Genomic DNA, 22,671 nt, shown 5'->3' with positions numbered 1-22,671 from the left:
GTGAAACACATGAAACACGTGAATTACGATCTCCCGTCTCTACTCCTCGCCTGTACAACATTTAGGGAGGTTAAAAACACGACGTGGTTTCACCTCACAAATATGCTACTCACATATTTGTGACACACATTTATTTTGAAAATGTGCTAACCGTCGAGTCCTTCGGGGGGGGGGGGGGGGGTAGTCAATTCAAGGGGAGTCACTCCGCACAGTCAATCCGTCGAAGCTCGACTGGAGGTTTCGAATCGCAAATAACGAAGAGCACAGTCCTTTCTACGAGTTCAAATGAGGTCTCTCTGAAAGATCATCACTGTTCAGCTTAACGCTACACTGGAATTTACCAACAGAAATTAAAATGTGTGTGACGAAAGCACGACACACTTGAGACACCCCACACAAAAGTAGATCTTACTGTACACGACCTGACCACACAGTTATGCCTATTCAAATGCGCGTAGCAAAATGTGCGTTTGGAATCTTCTTTTTTCTATGGCGGTACTGACAATGACTATGCGCTTCGTTCAACAATGAATTTTCTCGATTTGCTCTATAAATCCCTTAGTGCACTGGGATGTCTCAATAACTTAAATAATAATACAATAATAATAAAACATTCTTTTATAGCGCTGTTCACCGCCAAATGGCAGTCTCATGGCGCTTTACATTAGACATTAAAATTTTAACATTTTACATATAAAAACTTGAGAGTAGCTGCGCTGTGGACATGGATATCTTTCACGTTCACACACTTGATTAGGAAGTGTTCAATGTTGCAAGGTTATAATCACATCCAAAACAGTTGGGCGGGTCTTCATTCTTCAACAGGTGTGAATGTGTGGTGTAACTTCAATCACTATGAAGGTAACAGCGAACTGTCTTATCTCATCTGTTGAGGCGGCATTTGGTAAACTTTTGGACAGTTGAATACATTTGTGAAGTTTGTTTTCTTCACAATGGTCCCATTCACTCTGCCTCGGGTGTTTGATATATCTTTGTCTGTCTTCTTCTGTGTTTGTGGGCTGAAACTCCCACGTACACTCGTGTTTTTGCACGAGTGGATTTTTACGTGTATGACCGTTTTTACCCCGCCATTTAGGCAGCCATACGCCGCTTTCGGAGGAAGCATGCTGGGTATTTTCGTGTTTCTATAACCCACCGAACTCTGACATGGATTACAGGATCTTTTCCGTGCGCACTGGGTCTTGTGCTTGCATGTACACACGAAGGGGGATAAGCCTCTAGCAGGTCTGCACATAAGTTGACCTGGGAGATCGAAAAAATCTCCACACTCAACCCACCAGGCGGCCGCGGCCGGGATTCGAACTCACGACCTTCCGATTAAGAGGCCGACGTCTTACCACCCCGCCACAGCGCCCGTCGTTTGATATATCAACTTTTGAAATCTTTGAAATAAAAAAACTTGGTGTATTTGTCAGTGATTGGCACTTTCCGTGCTTCTTTAGCAGTTTGATCAGCTGCTAAAATTCGTCGATATGCAAGACAAAGCTTCCAGACAAGATCATTAAAAAAAAAAGTTAAAATCTAACATGAGGTTACATGGCTTGAAGAAATCCCTCAAAGAAATCTCAACAGAAATCACACAAAACACAGTGCAATCGAAACTCGCCAGTTTAGTAGTGTTATTCTAAGAGAAATCCCCTAAGTTATCAGGCAAAATACAGTACAATGTAACCGCGCCATTTCGGTAGTGTTTTTAATTCAATGCCAGTGCAGTTCTTGTTGTCTTCTTGTAGTCAGTCACTGTGATGATATATATAATATCGGTGCCGAAGAGATGAATAAGTTGAAGGGACCCAACAATCAGTCAATCAGTTGGCTTTAATTTATTAAAGGGTGGCTGCAAAAGTTTAAAGCGATGATGGGGATAGTTGGTTGGCTATTCTTTTAACGTCCCTTCAGCGATGTGGATGGTGGAAGGTCCTGGCGTGGTGATAATGATAACGTCCAGCTTAGGGATGAGAGAAGACGAAGTTCTAATCAGGATGGGCAGATTCCTGGTCCTACCCGGGTGAATATGACGTTGGTGATGCTTGGTTTACCTATCCGTGCGAGGTGGATATGGTGCTGGTACCGTGTGGTGATGGATGAGGAGTATGGTGAATATAGTGCTGGTGCTGCATTTTGATGCTCATCGAAGCGTTGTCGACATGACGCCTGTGATGGTGCAAGCACAGTGGCTATTTGGCTGTAGTGAATAGAAAACATGTGACCCTCCACCACGAAAGGAGTCGCATGTCACCTTTGCATGATTTTAATATTTTTACATTTTCCTAAAAAGTTTGTTATGCTCTATCCAGTGGTGAAAACCGTTTTAGAAAAGAGCGAAAACTGTTTGAGTTATAAGCCTGTGACTAAGGTGACCCTCACACTGTTACCAGACACTCCCCGGACTTATATTAAGCTTTGCGCAGAACCGCGCGAGGTGACATGCGACTCATTTCGTGGTGGAGGGTCACATATGCCACAGCAAGAGCAGTTGGTGGTTGCACAGTCATCTTTAAATCGGTTTTCCTCTCAGGACTGGCATCCTTACGCATGTCATTGTGTCACATCTCTACAACAGGAATCCTTTCTTCTTAACCCATGTCGCATCAGTGGTACCAGACATGACTTTCTCCTGTCCTCCGTCAGTTGCCCTTCCTGGACTTGTCGCGACTGCTGGCACTGGGGTGGTTGTCGTTACCTGTCTTGTTGTTGTTAGATGTTGGAGCGGGAGGAGGAGGGAGGTCCACCATGATGAGCTGAGTGGTGCATCGTGAGACCGCTTCCAGGACGTCCAACCGAGCGAGATCTTCATCGCTGACACCGTCGTCAGCACCGTCCATCCTGCCGGGCAGGATCACCACCACACGCCGCTCCAGCCCGGGCACAGCTCCGTAGAAAGATGCAGTAATACTGTTTTGAGCCGCGGTAGCCATGTCGTACACTACTCTCAGCCACCTGGGCCTGTCAACTGTCACGTCTTTGTGGGCCAAGACACACACCTGCATGTCTCCAGCACGAAGCCCGAGCACAACGCCGCTTGCTGGCTTCAGTATGTTGCCAGCGTGGTCCGTGGCGTCATCTTGAAGATCCGTGCTTCTGGTTAGAACGAAGACGTCATTGTACCTCAGGGGAGCTGAACTGTTGGCACAACCGCTTCCTGTAAAAGAAATCAAGATCTTTGATGATAAATGACATAAACGGTTGTACACTTTTTGACGTCAACTCCAGCTGATGACAGACACATCCAAATACAACCTAATACATTCGGGATGCATGCATTGTCATATGGTCAAGAAGGTAGCGTTTGTTCAGCAACGTTTGTGAAAGGACGCTACATTGGGAAAACGATAGCTGTGTTCAGAGTTATTTGATGCGCGGATATGTCGTTTTTCAAAACAACATGATGGCGTTTTACACCGAATTCACAATAAAAAGAAGACGTGAGATCGTCTTGTGAATGCTTCTTTCCTACGTTTATTTACAATGTAAATGTTAATTCACTGTTTTAAACAGTTACAGTTATCAGAACAATTTGTAGTCAATTTGAACGGAAGGTTACGGCGCTGTTTTCAAAATGTGCTGTTAAAAGAACTGTTCAGATTCTGATCAACACCTGAACCTTGTACGAGTCACATTTCGTCGTGAACTGTCCCGCCACAATAATCTCCAACAGTGTTCAAACAACTCACCCCCAGTGCCCACACCAAGACGGCGGAGCTCGGCGGCAATATCCAGCCCACATTTCACGCAGTCTACCGGCCACCGACCTCTGTGAGCGCTGCCTTTGTGACTCAGTCGTATCACGCGCAGCCCGTCCCCAGGGGAGGATACTCCGCTGTTGCAGTATCTGTGGACTCTGCCTTTCTCCTTGGCAAGTACAGGCTGCAACTCTCGGAGAATACACGGTGCACAGCGGAGAGGTACAGTAAATACTTCCCTCTGCATTACTTGAGGTATATCTATGTGCTCAACACAGGCCATCCAGAGGCGGAGGTCTGGAATTTGCTGCTTGAGTTTTGACACCAGCAGTTCGTGTGGTAGACTTTCATGGTATCTGTGACACGTACAGAACACAGATATGACTGGTTTGCATGCCAAACTAGTTTCTCAATAGAATGTTATATTGCTATTTCATATGTCACGTGGATTTCCATTGGTCAATTGGGCAAAACTGAGCTCAGTGTAAAAGTGATATCGACGACATTTCCGTCGATATCAGTTTTGATATCGACGACCTCTTTATTGCTTCCCCACTTCAAAAACAAAAACACCTAAATTTAAAAACAAACAAATATATATGAAAATGTAATGATCCCAGAATTTAGTTGAGCAAGTGACTAAAGACTTTTTGAAAAAAAAGACATTTTGAAATACTGAAAAGTACAAGAAAAGCGTGAACAAAAAGAAATAATAATCAGAGGGAGGGATATGGAACAGCCAAAACTGAGACAAATACTTTTGTAATTTCTTTACAGTAAATACAAAATGTCCAGAGAATTAGCAATATATCTAACATTGACTGACTGTGTGATGATATCTTCTGCTATTGGTCTGTTTCGACAGTGATATCAAAATCTCGACCTCCGGTCTCGATTTTGATATCACTGTCTCAACAGACCATAGCAGAAGATATCATCACACAGTCCGTCAATATTGGGTAATGTATTGTCCTTTCTGTGTTAACTATTATGTGTACCTTGTAGTGCACTTACACATAATAACTGTTGCTACAGATCACACATTTGTCTATTTCTTTAAATGAACAAAAATGTACTTTATTGGGAAAAAGTCATTGTCATACAAAATCGGTCGAGTTTGGTTAATTTAGGTCGCAGATTAGTGCTGCACACACACACACTCTCACACACACACTCTCACAAACACACACTCACCTTTTATCAAAGATTGCCTCATCAAGCAAGATACAAATTCTGTCGTCCTTGACACGTGCTGCAAGGTCGATGACAGCCCTCCGTCCCTCGGTCTCACTGTTGTAGAAGTCATATTCGTGGTAAAACACAGCACCGGCTTTCTGGGAGAGTGTCGGGTCCACGCTCAGCGACATCTGTAGCTGTTCCATGATCATTTTGCTGACAGCCCGGCTTTTGAACCGCGAAGAGACAACATGCACATCAAAACCCTGTAGCAACCATCGCAATCCTTGCAGTAGTAGCACTACTGTTTTTCCTGTTCAAACAGAAAGTCCAACACTACAACAACAACAAAACTGTAGGTATGCATGGATGGATGTTAGTGTGTTTAAAGAATATCTAAAATGCTACTAAACAGATCTTCATGAAAATGACTACACAGACTCTTGTAAACATTTAATTGTGAAGGTTTCTGCCCCTCATACTTCCATTCTTCTTCTTCTTCTTCTGCGTTCGTGGGCTGAAACTCCCACGTACACTCGTGTTTTTTGCACGAGTGGAATTTTACGTGTATGACCGTTTTTACCCCGCCATTTAGGCAGCCATACGCCGTTTTCGGAGGAAGCATGCTGGGTATTTTCGTGTTTCTATAACCCACCGAACTCTGACATGGATTACAGGATCTTTTCCGTGCGCACTTGGTCTTGTGCTTGCGTGTACACACGGGGGTGTTCGGACACCGAGGAGAGTCTGCACACAAAGTTGACTCTGAGAAATAAATCTCTCGCCGAACGTGGGGACGAACTCACGCTGACAGCGGCCAACTGGATACAAATCCAGCGCGCTACCGACTGAGCTACATCCCCGCCCATACTTCCATTCGATAACGTTGTTTTTGTGTTTGAAAAAAACCACCGGCAGCACTTGGCGACCGCATTTGTCAGGTGACTTCTTCGACACTTTTCCAAAGTAGTCTTTGGCTCGTTAAGGACTAAGAGATTAATTTCAGCTTCATTTGAGAAACTGTCATTTTAAACTTATACCTGAAACTGCGCTTTCTATATTTTAGTTTGTGTGTTTGGAATCAAAATTAACTAAACGAAAGTGTTTGTATTTTACATTGTCTTTTGTTTCTGCTGTGACAGGGGAGGCTACCGCTCTTTTCACAGCAGACTCTGCACCCGAGTTGTTGGCCTTTAAGTCAACACCGGTTGATTGTAGAATTCTGTTTGTGATGGGGTCTGGTGGTTTCCGATTGTCTGTATGTTCATGGAAACCTTCGGGTTTGCATAACAGTTTTTATAGGGCTAAGAAATTAGCCCTAACATTTTCAATCCTGTTTGATTTCACTTCGCCTCCCGAGGTGATCGTAGTGTTTCGGCACTCGGTTACACTGCATTCCACAAATGTATACATTATCACAATCCGCGATGGAAGCATGCGTGAAAATAGACGGAACTCAAGAGGGAAAAAAAGAGTGAGAACAGAAAGGATGGTGAATGAGAACCTGTTCCAGGCGGCCCCGTGATGCAGACCAGTGGCGGGTCTCTGTTCATAAGGTCCAACTGTTGCAGGGTCAGAACCAGAAGTGCTAGCCTCCGCCCCAATTCCGCCACCGCCTGTCCTGCAGTCCGCACCTCCACACGGACACCGTTGTAGCAGGGGACAGACACCGTGGTGGCCGGTCCCACAAACCTGGAAAATTGCAGCAGAGCGGTGACAATAACAACTGAACCGTAATAACAATGAAGCAAAAGACTTTGAAAGACAGAATGAGTAATTACAAAATGTTGTCGGGTACCTTACCTGGCCGCAATGTCTAAGTACAGGTCATCAGTAAGCAGAGTGTCCACAGTACAGGCCATCCTGTGTTGCCACCAGGTGCTCAGCTGTGATAACACGGCGGGTGTCACGTCCCAGTACGATGCAGGCTTGGACAGTTGGTCAGAGCAACAGCACAGCTGTACGGCCTCCACAGTATTGGCTGCAGCCAGGCTCCGACACACCGCCTGCATTAAAAAAAAGCATAAAGGTTGCATAGGATTCATGTCCTTTCTGTGCCTTAAAAGTAAGGAGTTGTAAGATGAAGGCGGGTTCTAACTTTAAAAAGTACATGTGAAACAGCTAATACATTTTTTATTATAGAAACACCAACAGGTGCATGTGAGTGCATGCATATATATATATCTCTGTCTGTCTGTCTGTCTGTCTGTCTGCCTGTCTGTCTGTCTGTCTGTCTGTCTGTCTGTCTCTCACTCTCTCTCTCCCTTTCTCTCTCTCTCTCTCTCTCTCTCTCTCTCTCTCTCTCTCCCCTAAATTATTTCTCTCTCTCTCTGTCTCTCTCTCTGTCTCTGTCTCTGTCTCTCTCTCATTCTCTCTCTCTCATAGAGTACCTGTTTCAATTGTGGATCGTTATCCAAGACTCGCTGTAGCTGTGCACAGCTGACGTACGGCAGGAAGAGGGTTTTCCTCACAGTCAGGCCAGGTGCTACGTCTTTCACAAGGTGCCTCACCACTGTCTCCGATCTGTCCAGCTGCTTGACCGCCTTCGTCACCCTCATGGCCACGTCAGCATCGGCCGGAGGTTGTGGGTTCTGGGCACAAGCCTCGGTCTTGCCCACCGACTTGAGCTCTCCGATCAGAATGCCGTGCTGGCGGTGGATCAGCAGAAAGTCGGCCTCGCCATGAGAGTATTTGGTTATCTTCGTATCGAGTTGTAATGGTTGTGGGAACTGTGCAGCGGCCGCGGCAAAGGCACTCTGGTTGAGATAGTTGCCGAAGCTGAGCTGAGACAGGATGAACATGGCCTCGTGACGACTGTTGCCGAGTTCTTGCAGGTTGACCATGACGTGGTTTTGAGCGAAGTCATCCCGGAAGTCGCTCTCCTGCACACGACTAGGTACGGCTTGTGGCTGTGACTCCTGGGTCCACAGGCTGTACCCTGATGGCGGGAACGCCGCGGTTGGCTGCTGGCTTGGTGTGAGAACGATGTGAATAGGGGGGGCACCAGATGGCGGGGGTAGCACGAGTGCAGAGTGACCGGTACCGGGTACAGTGTCCCGGACGTAGGGTACCCTGTTGAAGTGTACCGGAGGCACACAGTATGTTTGGGTCAGAGTGTCAGGGTAGAGTGACGTCACAATCTGCCGCCAGTTACTGCTGCTGGCCTGATGACTGCTTCCTGCCATGGTTGGAGGTTCAGTTCTTTACTCCCTAGAAATATAATGTGTAGGTACCTGGTGAATGCATCAATAGGACTGATGCTGATTGTTTACTCCCAGAACCTGAGCCTACACTTCTGACTGGAACATAAACGTAACATTTGTTGCAGAAATTCTCCGTGCGACTGTAAATCAAAATCATAATAACTCAGTTTGTGTAAATCAGTTCAAATCAGTTGCAAATAACATCGTTTATGATAAAGCAATAGTAAGATTGCTGTTATGCTCTGCCGAGACCTGTATCTGCGGTAGATACTTCACTTACAAGGTGACTCAAGGCTTGATCAGCAAAGCTACAATTACTGTTCCTTTTATCCACATACGGAGCACTGTGTTTCAGGGATAAAATAGGAGAGAACTAACTGCAGGTGCTGCTGGTCAATCACTCAGTTCTGTGAGCCACAAGTAACCTGGTGGGTCGAACGCTATGATATATGCATATCAAGCACTTTTCAAAATCTCTGCTCGCTTCGTGGTGTAGAGTATGAGTGAAGTACTTGTGAATAGCAGCACTTTTTTTGGGGGGGTTGCAAGTATGTTTGTGTCATTTCATACCTTTTCTTCCTTGTTCCTTGTGTCTGTACAGGTAAAGAACGGTGCTTCAATTTAATATCAGTTATCAGGTTTTCTGCTTAGTACAAGGGCCCAATATTTTGACGAGAAGAATTATAATACTTCGAGCCGAAGACTACTGCTCTAAAGACACCATAGTGGTTTTTCCCTCTGATTTTTTTGTGTGACCTTGATAAGGGGTTACAAACTTGAAAATTGTAAGTTTTTGCTTAGACACGCCGTGGATGGTGGCACGCCTAGTTTTTTCCACCGCAGGAACAACACCCAATTCGTTCCCCCGCAAGACGAACAACATGGTAGGTGTCTCCAAATTAATGCCTTAAAATAGTAGATAACCAGACTTTCTAGTATTGAAGTCTATATCATACTGTTCGGTACTTTATTTTGCATTGGATCAGCTAGTTGTCTTACCATTTACACTCTCGTGTACTACATAAGAGAAGAAATGTCATCAAGACAAGTCAGAAATACTGTCTCCCACGTTAAAAATGATGAAATAACACAAAGCACGGTCAACAGAAGGGCTTAAATCTTTTTGCTGGTCAAAGTCAAACTACTTGTGGATACTGCTCTTCATTTTTAAGTTTAAGCTTACCTTAGTTTAGACTCACGATCGGTTCAAAGATCAACAGTAAATTTTGACGGGATAAGATCCCCCGCAGCTTGGTCAAAAATGCGGGGGACCTTATCTGGTGTCTGCGGGGGACCTTACCCACTGAGAATCGAGTACCACAAAATAACGCTAGATTAGAGCAGCTTATCCACGATGCTGGTGCCCAAAAACGCGCATACAAGGTTGCAAGGTATCGAAGATTAAACTGTGAGTATTAAAATAGTGCTTTAAATGGTAGTTCCAGGTTAATTTGTACGAAATTGAGACCTCTCTGTATAATTTTCACGGACTTCGGCAGAAAATCGAACGCCACTATTCACGAGTACACAACAAGACATAAATTACATATTATACATATAGCCTAGGCAATTCTGGTTTAGAATATCTATACTTAATAATGTGATTTTCCACAACGTACCTTCACAGGGCAATTCCTTTGCGAGATAACAATTTTGCTTCCGCGTGCGGGGGAACGAATTGGGTGTTGTTCCTGGTGGACAAAACTAGGCGTGCCACCATCCACGGCGTGTTAGATGCGGTTATTTTCTAATGCTTGCACACGAACTTTCTTCGCGCATCTTTTTCGCGCATCAACACTGCTGGCATCTCGCGGCAACACAACACGTTAAGTGCATTCGTACTCAACACAACGTTTTAAGCTTGATGTTTTCACGTGTAAAAAAAAAAAAGAGTAACAAAGAGAAAGAGCATAATATGACTTTTGTCATGGTCTGTTTCTCTATTTTGACTGACCAAGAGTCCTATTTCAAGCGAGGAAAACACGCCGCCCATGGCTCACAAACTTGAGTGGCAAAGCGGTGACATCCCGCTTCGCTCATCATCTTTTGAGTTCAGAGTTTTGTGTCGTGTTCAAGGACGACGATTTTTTTTTTCAAATCGTCGAATAGAAGATAATCGGAGATTTCTATGCCCGGTTTGTATAGTTTGTAAAATAATGAATATAACTCTTGCTTTTAGTGACTTTCCCACGTGACATTATGCGCTAGTCAGTAGCAAGTGGTATGTCTGAAGCACTTGGACATTTCTCATTTCTCATTTCTCATTACTTATTGTCCCATCGCTGGGAAATTCGGGTCGCTTCGATCCTTCCAGTGGAAAGCTAGCAGCAACGGAGTCGCGCTACCCAGGTGTCTGCGTGTTTAGGTGTATTCAGCCACCTGCACTTATGGCAGAATGACCAAGGTCTTTTACGTGCCATTGTGATGACACGGGGGTGGGACATGGCTTCCGTCTTTGGGTCTGCACATAAAGTTGACCCGTGTCCGTCCCGGCCCGAATTCGAACCTGCGACCTTTCGATCACAAGTCCAGTGCTCTACCAACTGAGCTACCGGGCCCCCAAGGAGCATAATTTTATGAAGAAAACTTGCCTCGCTGATAGCAGGAGTAGTCACTCTTTATATTCCATACAAAACAGTATGCGGAAAAGTAGCGACCAACCGGAAAAAAACGTCAATTTCCAAATTTGTCACAGCGAGGGAAGAGTACAAGCCTAGCTGGGGCAGCCAAAAGTGTTAGAGTAAATCCACGTAACGTCTCTTAAGCTTGTACTTGATTTATAGAGACGTTGAACGTCAACTTTGCAGAATAAGCAGAATGCATGCTTTGCAATGCTGTGAAACAAGTGAAAGTGTAATATGATACACACGCAAAACACTGGTCACAGCAGCAATAAGCGAACAAACAAAAAGAGAATAACAGTGTCAGGCGCCGACTGAAATTGTGAAGAATGGGATAGAAAATACATGGCAAGTTTCCATGATAAACGCAGGTCTTTGTTCACAGAACTTTAGTCTGTATAGTTCATGTAAAGTCGTCCTATTTATGGTCCTTCGAGTGCTATCTATACTCCACAATTGATGGGATTGATGACGGGCGCTGTGGCGGGGTGGTAAGACGTCGGCCTCTTAATCGGAAGGTCGAGGGTTCGAATCCCGGCCGCGGACGCCTGGTGGGTTAAGTGTGGCGATTTTTCCGATCTCCCAGGTCAACTTATGTGCAGACCTGCTAGAGGCTTATCCCCCTTCGTGTGTACATGCAAGCACAAGACCCAGTGCGCACGGAAAAGATCCTGTAATCCATGTCAGAGTTCGGTGGGTTATAGAAACACGAAAATACCCAGCATGCTTCCTCCGAAAGCGGCGTATGGCTGCCTAAATGGCGGGGTAAAAACGGGTCATACACGTAAAATTCCACTCGTGCAAAAACACGAGTGTACGTGGGAGTTTCAGCCCACGAACGCAGAAGAAGAAGAAGATGGGATTGACATTTTAGTCGTGCGCTGTACGGTTCAACACATCATGTGGCCGATGATATATTTAGTATAGCAGCCTTGAACGCACGTGTTTTGAGATCAGTTGCGTGTCTTTTGGCAATTATGATAATAACACATTATTGTTCCATAGGGCAAAAATCCAGGGAGACCTCCCTAAATGCACTGTTCAATCACACGAAATAGTACCATACGTGTGTGACAGTGTAAAAAAAAAAGGGGGAAAAAATTCAAGTGTTACAGGAAATTTTCCGGAGCCATACCTGGAAAACAAAACTTTTCCTGTGGACTTACACTTAATGAATATTAAAAAAAAACAAAATTAAAACAAAATTCAAAAAATACTTCCAAACAAGCAGTCCAATTAGGGTGTCATGGCAACACGCACATACCACTGGTTGAGTGTGGGAGGAGGTTGGGGTGTCTTATTACATCCACAAGGTAAATCGCTTTTTTCGGCAGGACGGATCGACAAAAACAGCTTTGGGAAAATTAAGTAAAAAAATATATTTAGACTCACCTCACGTACTCGTTTTTACTATTTAACAGCATACAATGGTCACACACACACACACACACATACACACACAAACACACACACACACACACATACACACACACACACACACACACACACACACACACTCATCTGATTTCACACACATGTTTTTGTTCACACCCTGCCATTCACTAAATTGTTATTGAGGAACTTAAAGATGTCGTTATGATTTTGATTACCAATCAATCAGGACTGATTCTATGTAACCTGCTAAATGTTATAGGTTCCCGACTGGGACCTGTTTTGTTTATCATGCAAAAACTAAACAAGACAAACTGATTTTTTGAATTGAAAATATTAGTGTGCTTCATATAAAAAAAGTGAATGACTCTTACAAATCTTTTAAAATTATACACTTTATCATCTAAAAATATCACAAAGACATTTTTGTCGTGGATGCTTCACAGAACGGCAAGGCATCCGCATCTTCTGAGTATCCTGTGAAGTCCTGAAGAATCAAGTGAAAATTGCGACACTCAATTTCCGTCAAATGTATTTTCGGACATTTCCTTATTAGCGGCCCTTATATGTGTTCGAATTGTGCACTTCATGTAACAAACACCAAAATTGGCAGAGACAGGCAGTTTTATGTATTTATCAAACTCTGATACAGGGCCATCGTGAAAAATTAGTTTAAAGGTGTTTTTTAATACAATTTCAAAATGGCCGCCACATGTAATTTAGCAAAATTATTAATTTATGTTCAGTTGATGCTACAAGCACCAAATTTGGCAGGGAGGTACAGTTTTATGTACTTGTCAAGGTCTGATACAGGGCCACCAAAATAAATTTGTTTAAAAGATTATTTTAATGCAATGTTCAAAATGGCTGCCACAAAAAAGTCTAACATTGTAGATTTGCGTTCATGTAGTGCAACAACCCTCAAAATTGGCAGAGATGCAAAGTTTTCTGAACTTATTAAGTTCTGATACAGAGCCACTTAAAATATGAATATTTGTTGGTTATTAAAAGCATAATTTCAAAATGACAACCACGGGAATACATGCAAACGCACATGCTGGAACGTAACTGAAGGAACACAAGAAGTTTAGAGCAATGTAGCTTGATTTACCTAGTGTTGGGGGTTGTTAGCAGATGCACACACACAGTTGCAGAGGGCCTCTCTTTGCCCTTGCCAAACAAATTCAGTGGAGGCATCCTGATTTGTATGGAGAAAGCAGAATGACCATCGTTTTGGGAGGACTTCACACCGAGATGGCTTTTTTGAAGGCCCTTGGAAGTCTCCTGCGTGACAGTGGCTGGACAGACGTCCTTGTACAGGCTGGTGTGACTACAGTTGGTACTGCAGACTCCTTCTTGTCAGCTGCTCATGTCACCAAGACTCGGCATGCTCATCAGCTTACAGTATGTGCCCTCTACCAACTGATGAATGCTGCCTATGAGCAATATCGTCTCTCATGCCAAGCTCTTGGGGAGAAGATCATGCCTGTGGATGAGTGGAAAGTCGTCATGACGGAGAACAGTCCAACGTTTCACTTCTGGGCTTTGATCATGCAATTAGAAGTTCTTGTGCTTGCTTTTCTGTCTTCCGTGAGAAGTGGTGACTTCATGTTGTATCAGCAGTACATCGCGAAAATGGTGCCAGTGTTCTTTGCATTAGACCAGCATAACTATGCAAGGTGGATGTCTGTGCATGTGAATGACATGAAAAAAATCAGTGCCATTGAGTCTGTTAGCCATGAATTCCAACAAGGCCACTTTGTCCTGCAAAAGACTGGAAGGCCATTTTCAAGACTGGCACTGGATCATGCACATGAACAGAATAATGCGATTGTGAAAGGTGATGGTGGGGCCGTTGGCTTGACAGGTAATCCAGCTGCTTTGGGACGGTGGATGGTCAGTGGCCCTGAAGTTGCACGCGTCATCCAGGAATTTCAACGGACCCTTAGCCCTCCTGAGAAAGACTCGGAGAAACTTGGCCATCATGAGCAAAGCTTGGCCTTCCAAGTGGATTTTGCTGACAACGTCACAAAAATCATTGATGTCATAAAGGAGGCGGGAAACCCTTTTGCTGAGCGAACATGCGATTTCCTCACTCTTCAGAGCACTGAGATCATCAGTGCTGCGACGCATGAGGCCATGAAATCCATGTTGACGACCGGGATGCAGCAGTACACATCATTTGTGGAAGATAGGCTCAAGACAAAGACCAAGAAATTCTCTGACCCTATCAAGCGCAACAACATGGTCCTTATTGCTGGCACAAAGCGGAAGAAGAAAGGCACTGGAACTTGCAAACTTTCCATCCTTAAAAAGAACAACAGTCTCTTTTCCAGGCTCTATATTGCATGCCAGACCCGCCCAGGAGGACTCGACGACTTCTTCCAGCATGAAAATCACAGTACCCCTCCATCACTTTCCTCTGAAGGACAAATAAGGCCGGGATTGAAATGCCTGGAGCAATTGTCACCGCCTGAAGCAGTGCGATCTGATGCAGATGTTCTGATTTTGGATGGCGCTGCAATCGTGCACATGATTCGGCCTGGGGCAGCAAAGACATTTCGTGCATATGCAGAGGATGTGTTTTTGCCGCACATCACCCTCTTGCTGCAAACAGTTTCCCGCCTGGATGTGATATGGGATATGTACAGGACAGACAGCCTGAAGAAGACTGCAAGGGAGGTGAGGGGCAAGGGAAAGAGAAAGCGTGTCACACCAACAGGCGCCATACCACCCAACTGGCACACATTCCTCAGGGTAGATGACAACAAAACGGAGCTCTTTAAGTACCTGGCACAGTGTCTCCTGCGAATTCCCACTGAGAAGACCATTGTCACCACCCAGGGTTCTATTGCCATTTCCAATGTCCCTGTTGAGCTTAGTGCACTGTCTCCTTGCACCCATGAGGAAGCCGACAGTAGGATAATGACACACCTAGTGGATGCAGCAAAGGACAGCAAACACATCTTGCTTCGCACCACCGACACAGATGTTGTTGTCCTCGCCGTCGCCTCTGCATCACGCTATCCTGACCACGAAATTTGGGTGGCGATGGGTGTTGGCAAAGACTTCCGGCACATTCCTGCTCACCTTATTGCCAGGAACCTTGGTCCCACCAGATCATCCTGCCTTTCTCTTTTCCACAGTTTTACTGGGTGCGACACTGTGTCATTTTTCAATGGCATCAGTAAGAAGAAGGCTTGGGAGGTGTGAAGTGTGTTCGATGATGTGACTGAAACTTTCCTTCGGCTGTCAACGCCTCCGTGTACCTTGACACCTGATGACAGAGCTGTGTTGGAGAGGTTTGTTGTGCTCCTCTACGACAAAGCTAGTAACTGCCTGGATGTCAACAGCGCCAGAAGACATCTCTTCATCAAGAAAACCAGGCAGATTGAAAACATTCCACCAACAAGCGATGCTCTGCTACAGCATATCAAAAGGGCAGTCTATCAAGGCAGCTACATTTGGGGCTAGGCAGAAAATCCCACACCTGCATTGCCTAATCCCTCTGAATGGGGTTGGAAAAACAATGACGGAGAGTGGCAACCCCTTTGGACCATCAGCCCTGAAGCATCTACAGCATGCCGCGAGCTTCTCAAGTGTGCCTGCAAGAAGTCATGCAGAACCCAACGCTGCAAATGCTGCAAAGCCGGACTACGGTGTACTGCCCTCTGCAACTGTGTGTGTGCATCTGCTAACAACCCCCAACACTAGGTAAATCAAGCTACATTGCTCTAAACTTCTTGTGTTCCTTCAGTTACGTTCCAGCATGTGCGTTTGCATGTATTCCCGTGGTTGTCATTTTGAAATTATGCTTTAAATAACCAACAAATATTCATATTTTAAGTGGCTCTGTATCAGAACTTAATAAGTTCAGAAAACTGTGCATCTCTGCCAATTTTGAGGGTTGTTGCACTACATGAACGCAAATCTACAATTTTAGACTTTTTTTTGTGGCAGCCATTTTGAACATTGCATTAAAATAATCTTTTAAACAAATTTATTTTGGTGGCCCTGTATCAGAACTTGACAAGTACATAAAACTGTACCTCCCTGCCAAATTTGGTGCTTGTAGCATCAACTGAACATAAATTAATAATTTTGCTAAATTACATGTGGCGGCCATTTTGAAATTGTATTAAAAAACACCTTTAAACTAATTTTTCACGATGGCCCTGTATCAGAGTTTGATAAATACATAAAACTGCCTGTCTCTGCCAATTTTGGTGTTTGTTGCATGGAGTGCACAATGAGGCTGTTTTGTGTAACATACAAGGGCCGCTATATTGTCTAGAGTTGATTCTGAGTCTGAGTCTGGGGTTCCGGAACCCCTGGAACACCCCCCCCCCCCCCCCCCCCCGGGTCCGGCCCTGTACACAGAACCATGTGAGAGAGAGAGAGAGAGAGAGAGAGAGAGAGAGAGAGAGAGAGAGAGAGAGAGAGCAATCAAAACACAATCCAGTCACCTGGTAGTTCGAAAACTCAATCTGAAACTGACATCTATTGTCGAAGGCATGCCTGCGGTGCATAACTCTGGAAAAGTTGTCGTAGAGATCCATTCAAACGCCAAAAAAATTATCAGAAGACTCACCATGAAGTCAAATCAAACGTTAGGTTTTCTCATTTGGTTATTTGCTTTGGCTTTAAGTGTATTGCTTCGATTGATAGCTGAATCTGCTTGCAACCGTGCTGTTCAAGACTGTTGAACTGTCGTCTGCTAGACGGGCTTGTGTGAATCCGAGTCGAGTCAACTGCGGGGTTCAGCGACAAATGAGGGAGTGGCACCAAAATGAAAAGAAGAAGACGAAAAGAAGTTGGAGATACAGTTAAGATATATGGGGAAGAGAAGAGGATGTGAGGTGTTAGATGTATCCAACCTTACAGGGGCGGACGAGGGGGGTGCACAGGGTGCACGTGCACCCCCCCTCCAGCAAAAAAAAATAATTTGGAAAGCTGATTCTATGACCATTTATAAGTTCAAATGGCACCAGATGGCACCATTTTGCTTCTTTGAGCCAAAAAAAATTTCCGGGGGAGCATGCCCCCGGACCCCCCTAGCAAATTCGGGCGCTTCGCGCCCATCACATTCACTTTCGATTCAAAGTCCACCCCCCTTTACAAAGCAACTGATCCGCCCCTGGACCTTAAGTGTTCAAACTCAAGACCGGGACAAAGAAGAAAGCGATGTACCGCGACCGACTCTCAGTACCGACATACAACTTCCAAGCTTTATTGCTTAACGTCTACAACAGGCGAAGTATTGAAGCTTTGGCTCACCTAAACCCGACGACTGAATATGTAAGTTATCCACGTGTGAAAACCAAAACAGAACAGCGAGATGACAGCCAACATTTCTATCCCCGACTGATAAACAGTAACACTGCATACGATCAAACCAGCACGGCCCGAACTGAATTTGTTGCGCTGCCATTATCGTGCGCAATTCTGGTAAAAATATAAACCCGGTATGCCGAATTGAGTATAACGAAAGCCGATGTCAAATATACACAGGGATATTTTAAAATGACTTTCAAAATGTAAAAGCAGATAGCAGACCTTTTTATAAGCAATATGAATGACTGAATGTCCACATACAAGTCGAATGACGCCGTCCATGATCCATGAGGGCCCCAAAGGGTTTAAAATCGTGATCGTGATTGGCGTTTCTTGACCTTTCTGTGACCGTGATTGCCGAAATTTCCATTTCTGTGATCGTGATGGGACTTTGTCCGTGATCCGTGATGACAAAAAAATCAAGTCTCGTGATCGTGATCGTCATTTGTTTTCGTGATCGTGATGGGCATTATTGCAAAGCATTTTATTTTCAACGTACATTTTTCACAGCTGTATCACTCTATGATCCTCTATTCGTCAAGGAGCCAATCCCAATTGAAGGGAAGCAACAACACATTCAGAAATATGATTTTGACAGCGATTGCTTCCCTTTAAGAGAACCAATCACACAAAAAAGAGATCCAATCAGAAGGCAAATTGCAAAAGTCTGCCAAACTTCATCCAATGGAAGGGCTTCGTGCAAAAGTTTTGAGTGCATTCAGTCAAATTCGAATTCGAAGATCAAAAAAGGCGTGCAGCGGTACTGTCATCGAACTTCTGTTATATTTTGTGGATTCAAGCCAGACCAAAGCAGGCGGCGAGAATGCCTTCCTTGGTGGAAAGGTCAGGCTACGGGTCGGTCTTTCCGAAGACGAAATATCAAGGTATGTTGATCTATGTTGCTCTATGACTGTTCTGAATGTAGGCAAAGATCTTGAAATTTGTTCAAGATCTTTGAGTTGGAGTGAGATCATTGACATTGTCGACATTGCCACGTCCGGCTGTCACTCGCTCAGTGTGACCTCGACTGGCTCGAGATCGAGTCTGCGTGTAGCCAAAACCGAAACTATAAATGTGTTTTTCATCCCAGCAACGTGGACACGCTTGGCATAGATTCTACTTGTCGCTTCTTTGCATTAAGCTTGGATTTATTTTAGCGCCTGTAAACTTTAATATCAACAATGGGTTAAATTCAGAAACAATGGCGGGGAGACGTGCCAGTTTGGGTCACTTGATCCTCATGTCAAAGACGATCAAAGTCATGTTCGTTGGGGATTTTGTCAGGCATGCTACTTTTCCGGTAATTGCCGGAAATCCGATAAAGCCGTTTTCAAAATCCAGTAAAGTCAAATTTATTCCGGTGAAGTTGAAACATTTCCGCAAAAACGATCCGTGTGAATATCGCGCAACGCGACCGGGCGCCGGTCTCAATGAAGCCATCGCACAGTAGTGTTGTTTTCACCAGTTTGGAGGTGTGTTGAATGGTGGTGGGGGGAGGCTAAAAAGGGATTTTTTAACAAGATCACAACACTATTACAGCCCTGAAAATGATGCCCAGAATGCACCAGATTGCACAGATTTTAACCGTTTTTTGAAAAAAAATCCGGGGGGATATGCCCCCGGACCCCCCTAGTTGGCTCGCCTGCTTCGCAGGCTCAGGCTTGTGGCTTCGAGAGAGAGAGAGAGAGATATATAACAATGAAAACATCATTCTTGTTACTGATTACAAATCATTATAATGTATTTCTATGTGTGCATGAAAGAGAATTGAAAAAAAAATAATAAAAAAGTGCAACAGTTCACACTTTGTGTTGAATAAACAATAGACCCAGAGGAGCGAATTACTGTGTGGTTGTGTTTACTTTGACACGTGCTTTCTGTACATGCAACTTTTACCGTGACCGTGATTTGCCACTGGTGTTCGTGAACGTGAAAACAAAAATTAAGGTAACTGTGATCGTGAAAGCTAACATTTCCCTTCCCGTGATCGTGATGATACCCCCCCTTTGGGGCCCTCATCCATTATGCTGACAAATGGGAACTAGCTTTGCGCATGAATTCATTGACATGAATTTAGACTGCGGAGGCTTTTGGCAAGCTGAAAACAGGCACGGGCAGGTTTTAGTGGAAAAAGGAAGTGTTTTTAATGAAAAAGTCGGAGTAATGGGATAAATAGCTTACACACCTCGTCCTGAATATCTTGCATATTTTCCCTCGGGTCGAAGGCTCGGTAATACATGAAAATCGACCCTCGGGAAAATATGCCTCGCCAAAGGCTCGGTAATAAATGAAAATCGACCCTCGGGAAAATATGCAAGATAATCAGAACTCGGAGTGTGTAACTGGGTGGCCAAGTGGTACCGCACTTGCGCTCGGAAGCGAGAGGTTGCGTGTTCAGGCCTGGGTCAGGCCGCAATTTTCTCCCCCCTTTACTAACCTAGGTGGTGGGTTCAAGTGCTAGTCTTTCGGATGAGACGAAAAACCGAGGTCCCTTCGTGTACACTACATTGGGGTGTGCACGTCAAAGATCCCACGATTGACAAAAGGGTCTTTCCTGGCAAAATTGTATAGGCATAGATAAAAATGTCCACCAAATACCCGTGTGATTTGGAATAAAGTGTAAAAAAAATTCCATCTCACACGGCATTAAGTCTCAGGACTTGGAAACATGAATACACGCATGCAGGAAAAACAAGTCGCGTAAGGCGAAAATACAATATTTAGTCAAGTAGCTGTCGAACTCACAGAATGAAACTGAACGCAATGCCATTTTTCAGCAAGACCGTATACTCGTAGCATCGTCAGTCCACCGCTCATGGCAAAGGCAGTGAAATTGACAAGAAGAGCGGGGTAGTAGTTGCGCTAAGAAGGATAGCACGCTTTTCTGTACCTCTCTTTGTTTTAACTTTCTGAGCGTGTTTTTAATCCAAACATAGCATATCTATATGTTTTTGGAATCAGGAACCGACAAGGAATAAGATGAAAGTGTTTTTAAATTGATTTGGACAATCTAATTTTGATAATAATTTTTATATATTTAATTTTCAGAGCTTGTTTTTAATCCGAATATAACATATTTATATGTTTTTGGAATCAGCAAATAATGGAGAATAAGATAAACGTAAATTTGGATCGTTTTATAAATTTTAATTTTTTTTTACAATTTTCAGATTTTTAATGACCAAAGTCATTAATTAATTTTTAAGCCACCAAGCTGAAATGCAATACCGAAGTCCGGGCTTCGTCGAAGATTACTTGACCAAAATTTCAACCAATTTGGTTGAAAAATTAGGGCGTGACAGTGCCGCCTCAACTTTCACGAAAAGCCGGATATGACGTCATCAAAGACATTTATCAAAACAATGAAAAAAACGTTCGGGGATTTCATACCCAGGAACTCTCATGTCAAATTTCATAAAGATCGGTCCAGTAGTTTAGTCTGAATCGCTCTACACACACACACACACACACACACACACACACAGACACACAGACACACAGACACACGCACATACACCACGACCCTCGTTTCGATTCCCCCTCGATGTTAAAATATTTAGTCAAAACTTGACTAAATATAAAAATGGGTAGCGCCGTATACTGTATGGCAGCTCGCTTTCCCCAGGGAGAAAGCAGCCCGAATTTCTGTGAGGTTACCCTCATGGACTATATAAAATCTTATCTTATCCTTATCCTATATTTAATCCCTGTCTGTCTAATGCTGAAATCTGGTCACAACTCACACGCGTTGTCAGAATGGAATAGTTGGCGGCGGCATCTGTATAATCCTTATTTAGTGCTCAATTGTTTTCAACTTAAACATTCATATCACAGTACTTTTCTCGTTGTTTCTCTTCCTTCCTCTTCCCTCGGGTCTTGTGACTTCTCTGGTATTTTATGTGTTTCTTTGTAATCTTCTCTGTTAGGCCAAAAAAAAATTGTCTGTTTCTGGTAACATGGCTAAAAAAAATAGGGTCGGTCGGTAGGGATTTTTTTTTGATTTTTTTATTTATTTTTTTTTTTTTACCCCAAATGTAGACCAATAAAACTAACTTTAAAAATCGCGCAAAGAGACTGGATTCACTATACATAGAGACAAGACACTCAACACATTTACAAATCGTCAGCGGACTTTCGTTTTCACACGTTTTTGTTGTTCATTTTCTCACCCTGTCCTTTACCACCAAAAAAAAAAAAAAAAAATTTGAGTTTGGAAAAAAAAGGTTAAGGGTCGGCGCCGAAATTTAGGGTCGGTCGGGTGACCAGAAACAGACAAATTTTTTTTTGGGCCTTAGCAAAATTCACTTGATTCTAGGTGTTTGTTTATAAGTTTTATACTCGGATCCATGTACTTTTGCTTATTGATTATACCCCTAAAAAGCGAGCTGGTGGTCAAGGGAAAGACCACTCATGTACACTTCCTGTCCGACATGATCGTATCCTATCTATCGTTGGACGCTATTCGTGTTTTGATGGCACAGCGGCACGTGAAACACACTTAAAATCAATTAAAAAAATTTGAGCTCTTGTATTCCCAGAATGGTTTTTTTATTTTTTATTTTCACGTCAAGGAGGTACATGGTTTTTCCCATGACCACCATATCATAATAGTCCTTAATTATCGAACTGAACCGTTTCTATTGACAGAAAACAAAACACTTCTTTTTTATGTCTAGGATCAAGAAAATGTGTCCAAAGACCAAGTCGCTCTGATGTGCTTTTTTCAAGTTTTGTTCTCAATGACAATGTTACATCCACCATGGTTTGGAAATCAGGAAAACGATCAGGAAATCATGTCGTGCTTCGGGAATTCCTTGTTTTCCGATGGGGAAAATGTGACAAAAGACCAACTAAGTGGCTCTAATGTGTATTTCAAGTTTTCCTCTGACGTTTACATCTCTAATGGCTTGAACTCAGAAGCAAAAACGATCAGGAAATCATGTCGTTGTTCAGGAATTCCTAACTTCTGGATGCACAGTGTGATTCAAATAAAAGGAAAACACACCAGTAACCAGGTTAGGTACGTTTATATCTATAATCAATATTTCGACACGTTACTGCCTTCTTCGGGATGGTAAGCACAGTGTGATTGTCAGTTTTCACATCCAAACTTCACACACACCTCTTCCACAAATGTTTACTTTCTACAACCTATGAATCCTTGTCCATTTCTGATTTGCATTTACTCAAACCGACATACAGACTGATACGTATACGGACACACACACACACACACATCAC

General features: G+C 43.7%; 1 protein-coding gene across 1 annotated transcript; it reads right to left on the bottom strand.

Annotated features, from left to right (window-relative positions):
* Window positions 1–6,573: 6,573 nt before the first annotated feature.
* Window positions 6,574–8,239, bottom strand: LOC138979256 (uncharacterized). Its single transcript, XM_070352016.1, has 2 exons — window positions 7,271–8,239; window positions 6,574–6,886 (listed from the first exon to the last, which is right to left on the bottom strand). Exons 1-2 carry the CDS (start codon window positions 8,063–8,065, stop codon window positions 6,680–6,682), a joined length of 1,002 nt encoding a protein of 333 aa, XP_070208117.1. The 5' UTR covers window positions 8,066–8,239; the 3' UTR covers window positions 6,574–6,679.
* Between the last annotated feature and the right edge of the window lie 14,432 nt (window positions 8,240–22,671).

The sequence above is a fragment of the Littorina saxatilis genome, linkage group LG10 (genome assembly GCF_037325665.1).
Source record: "Littorina saxatilis isolate snail1 linkage group LG10, US_GU_Lsax_2.0, whole genome shotgun sequence".
Taxonomy (NCBI): Eukaryota; Metazoa; Mollusca; class Gastropoda; order Littorinimorpha; family Littorinidae; genus Littorina; species Littorina saxatilis.
The sequence above is the reverse complement of the archived record's forward strand: the minus strand, read 5'-3'. Positions and strand labels throughout refer to the sequence as shown.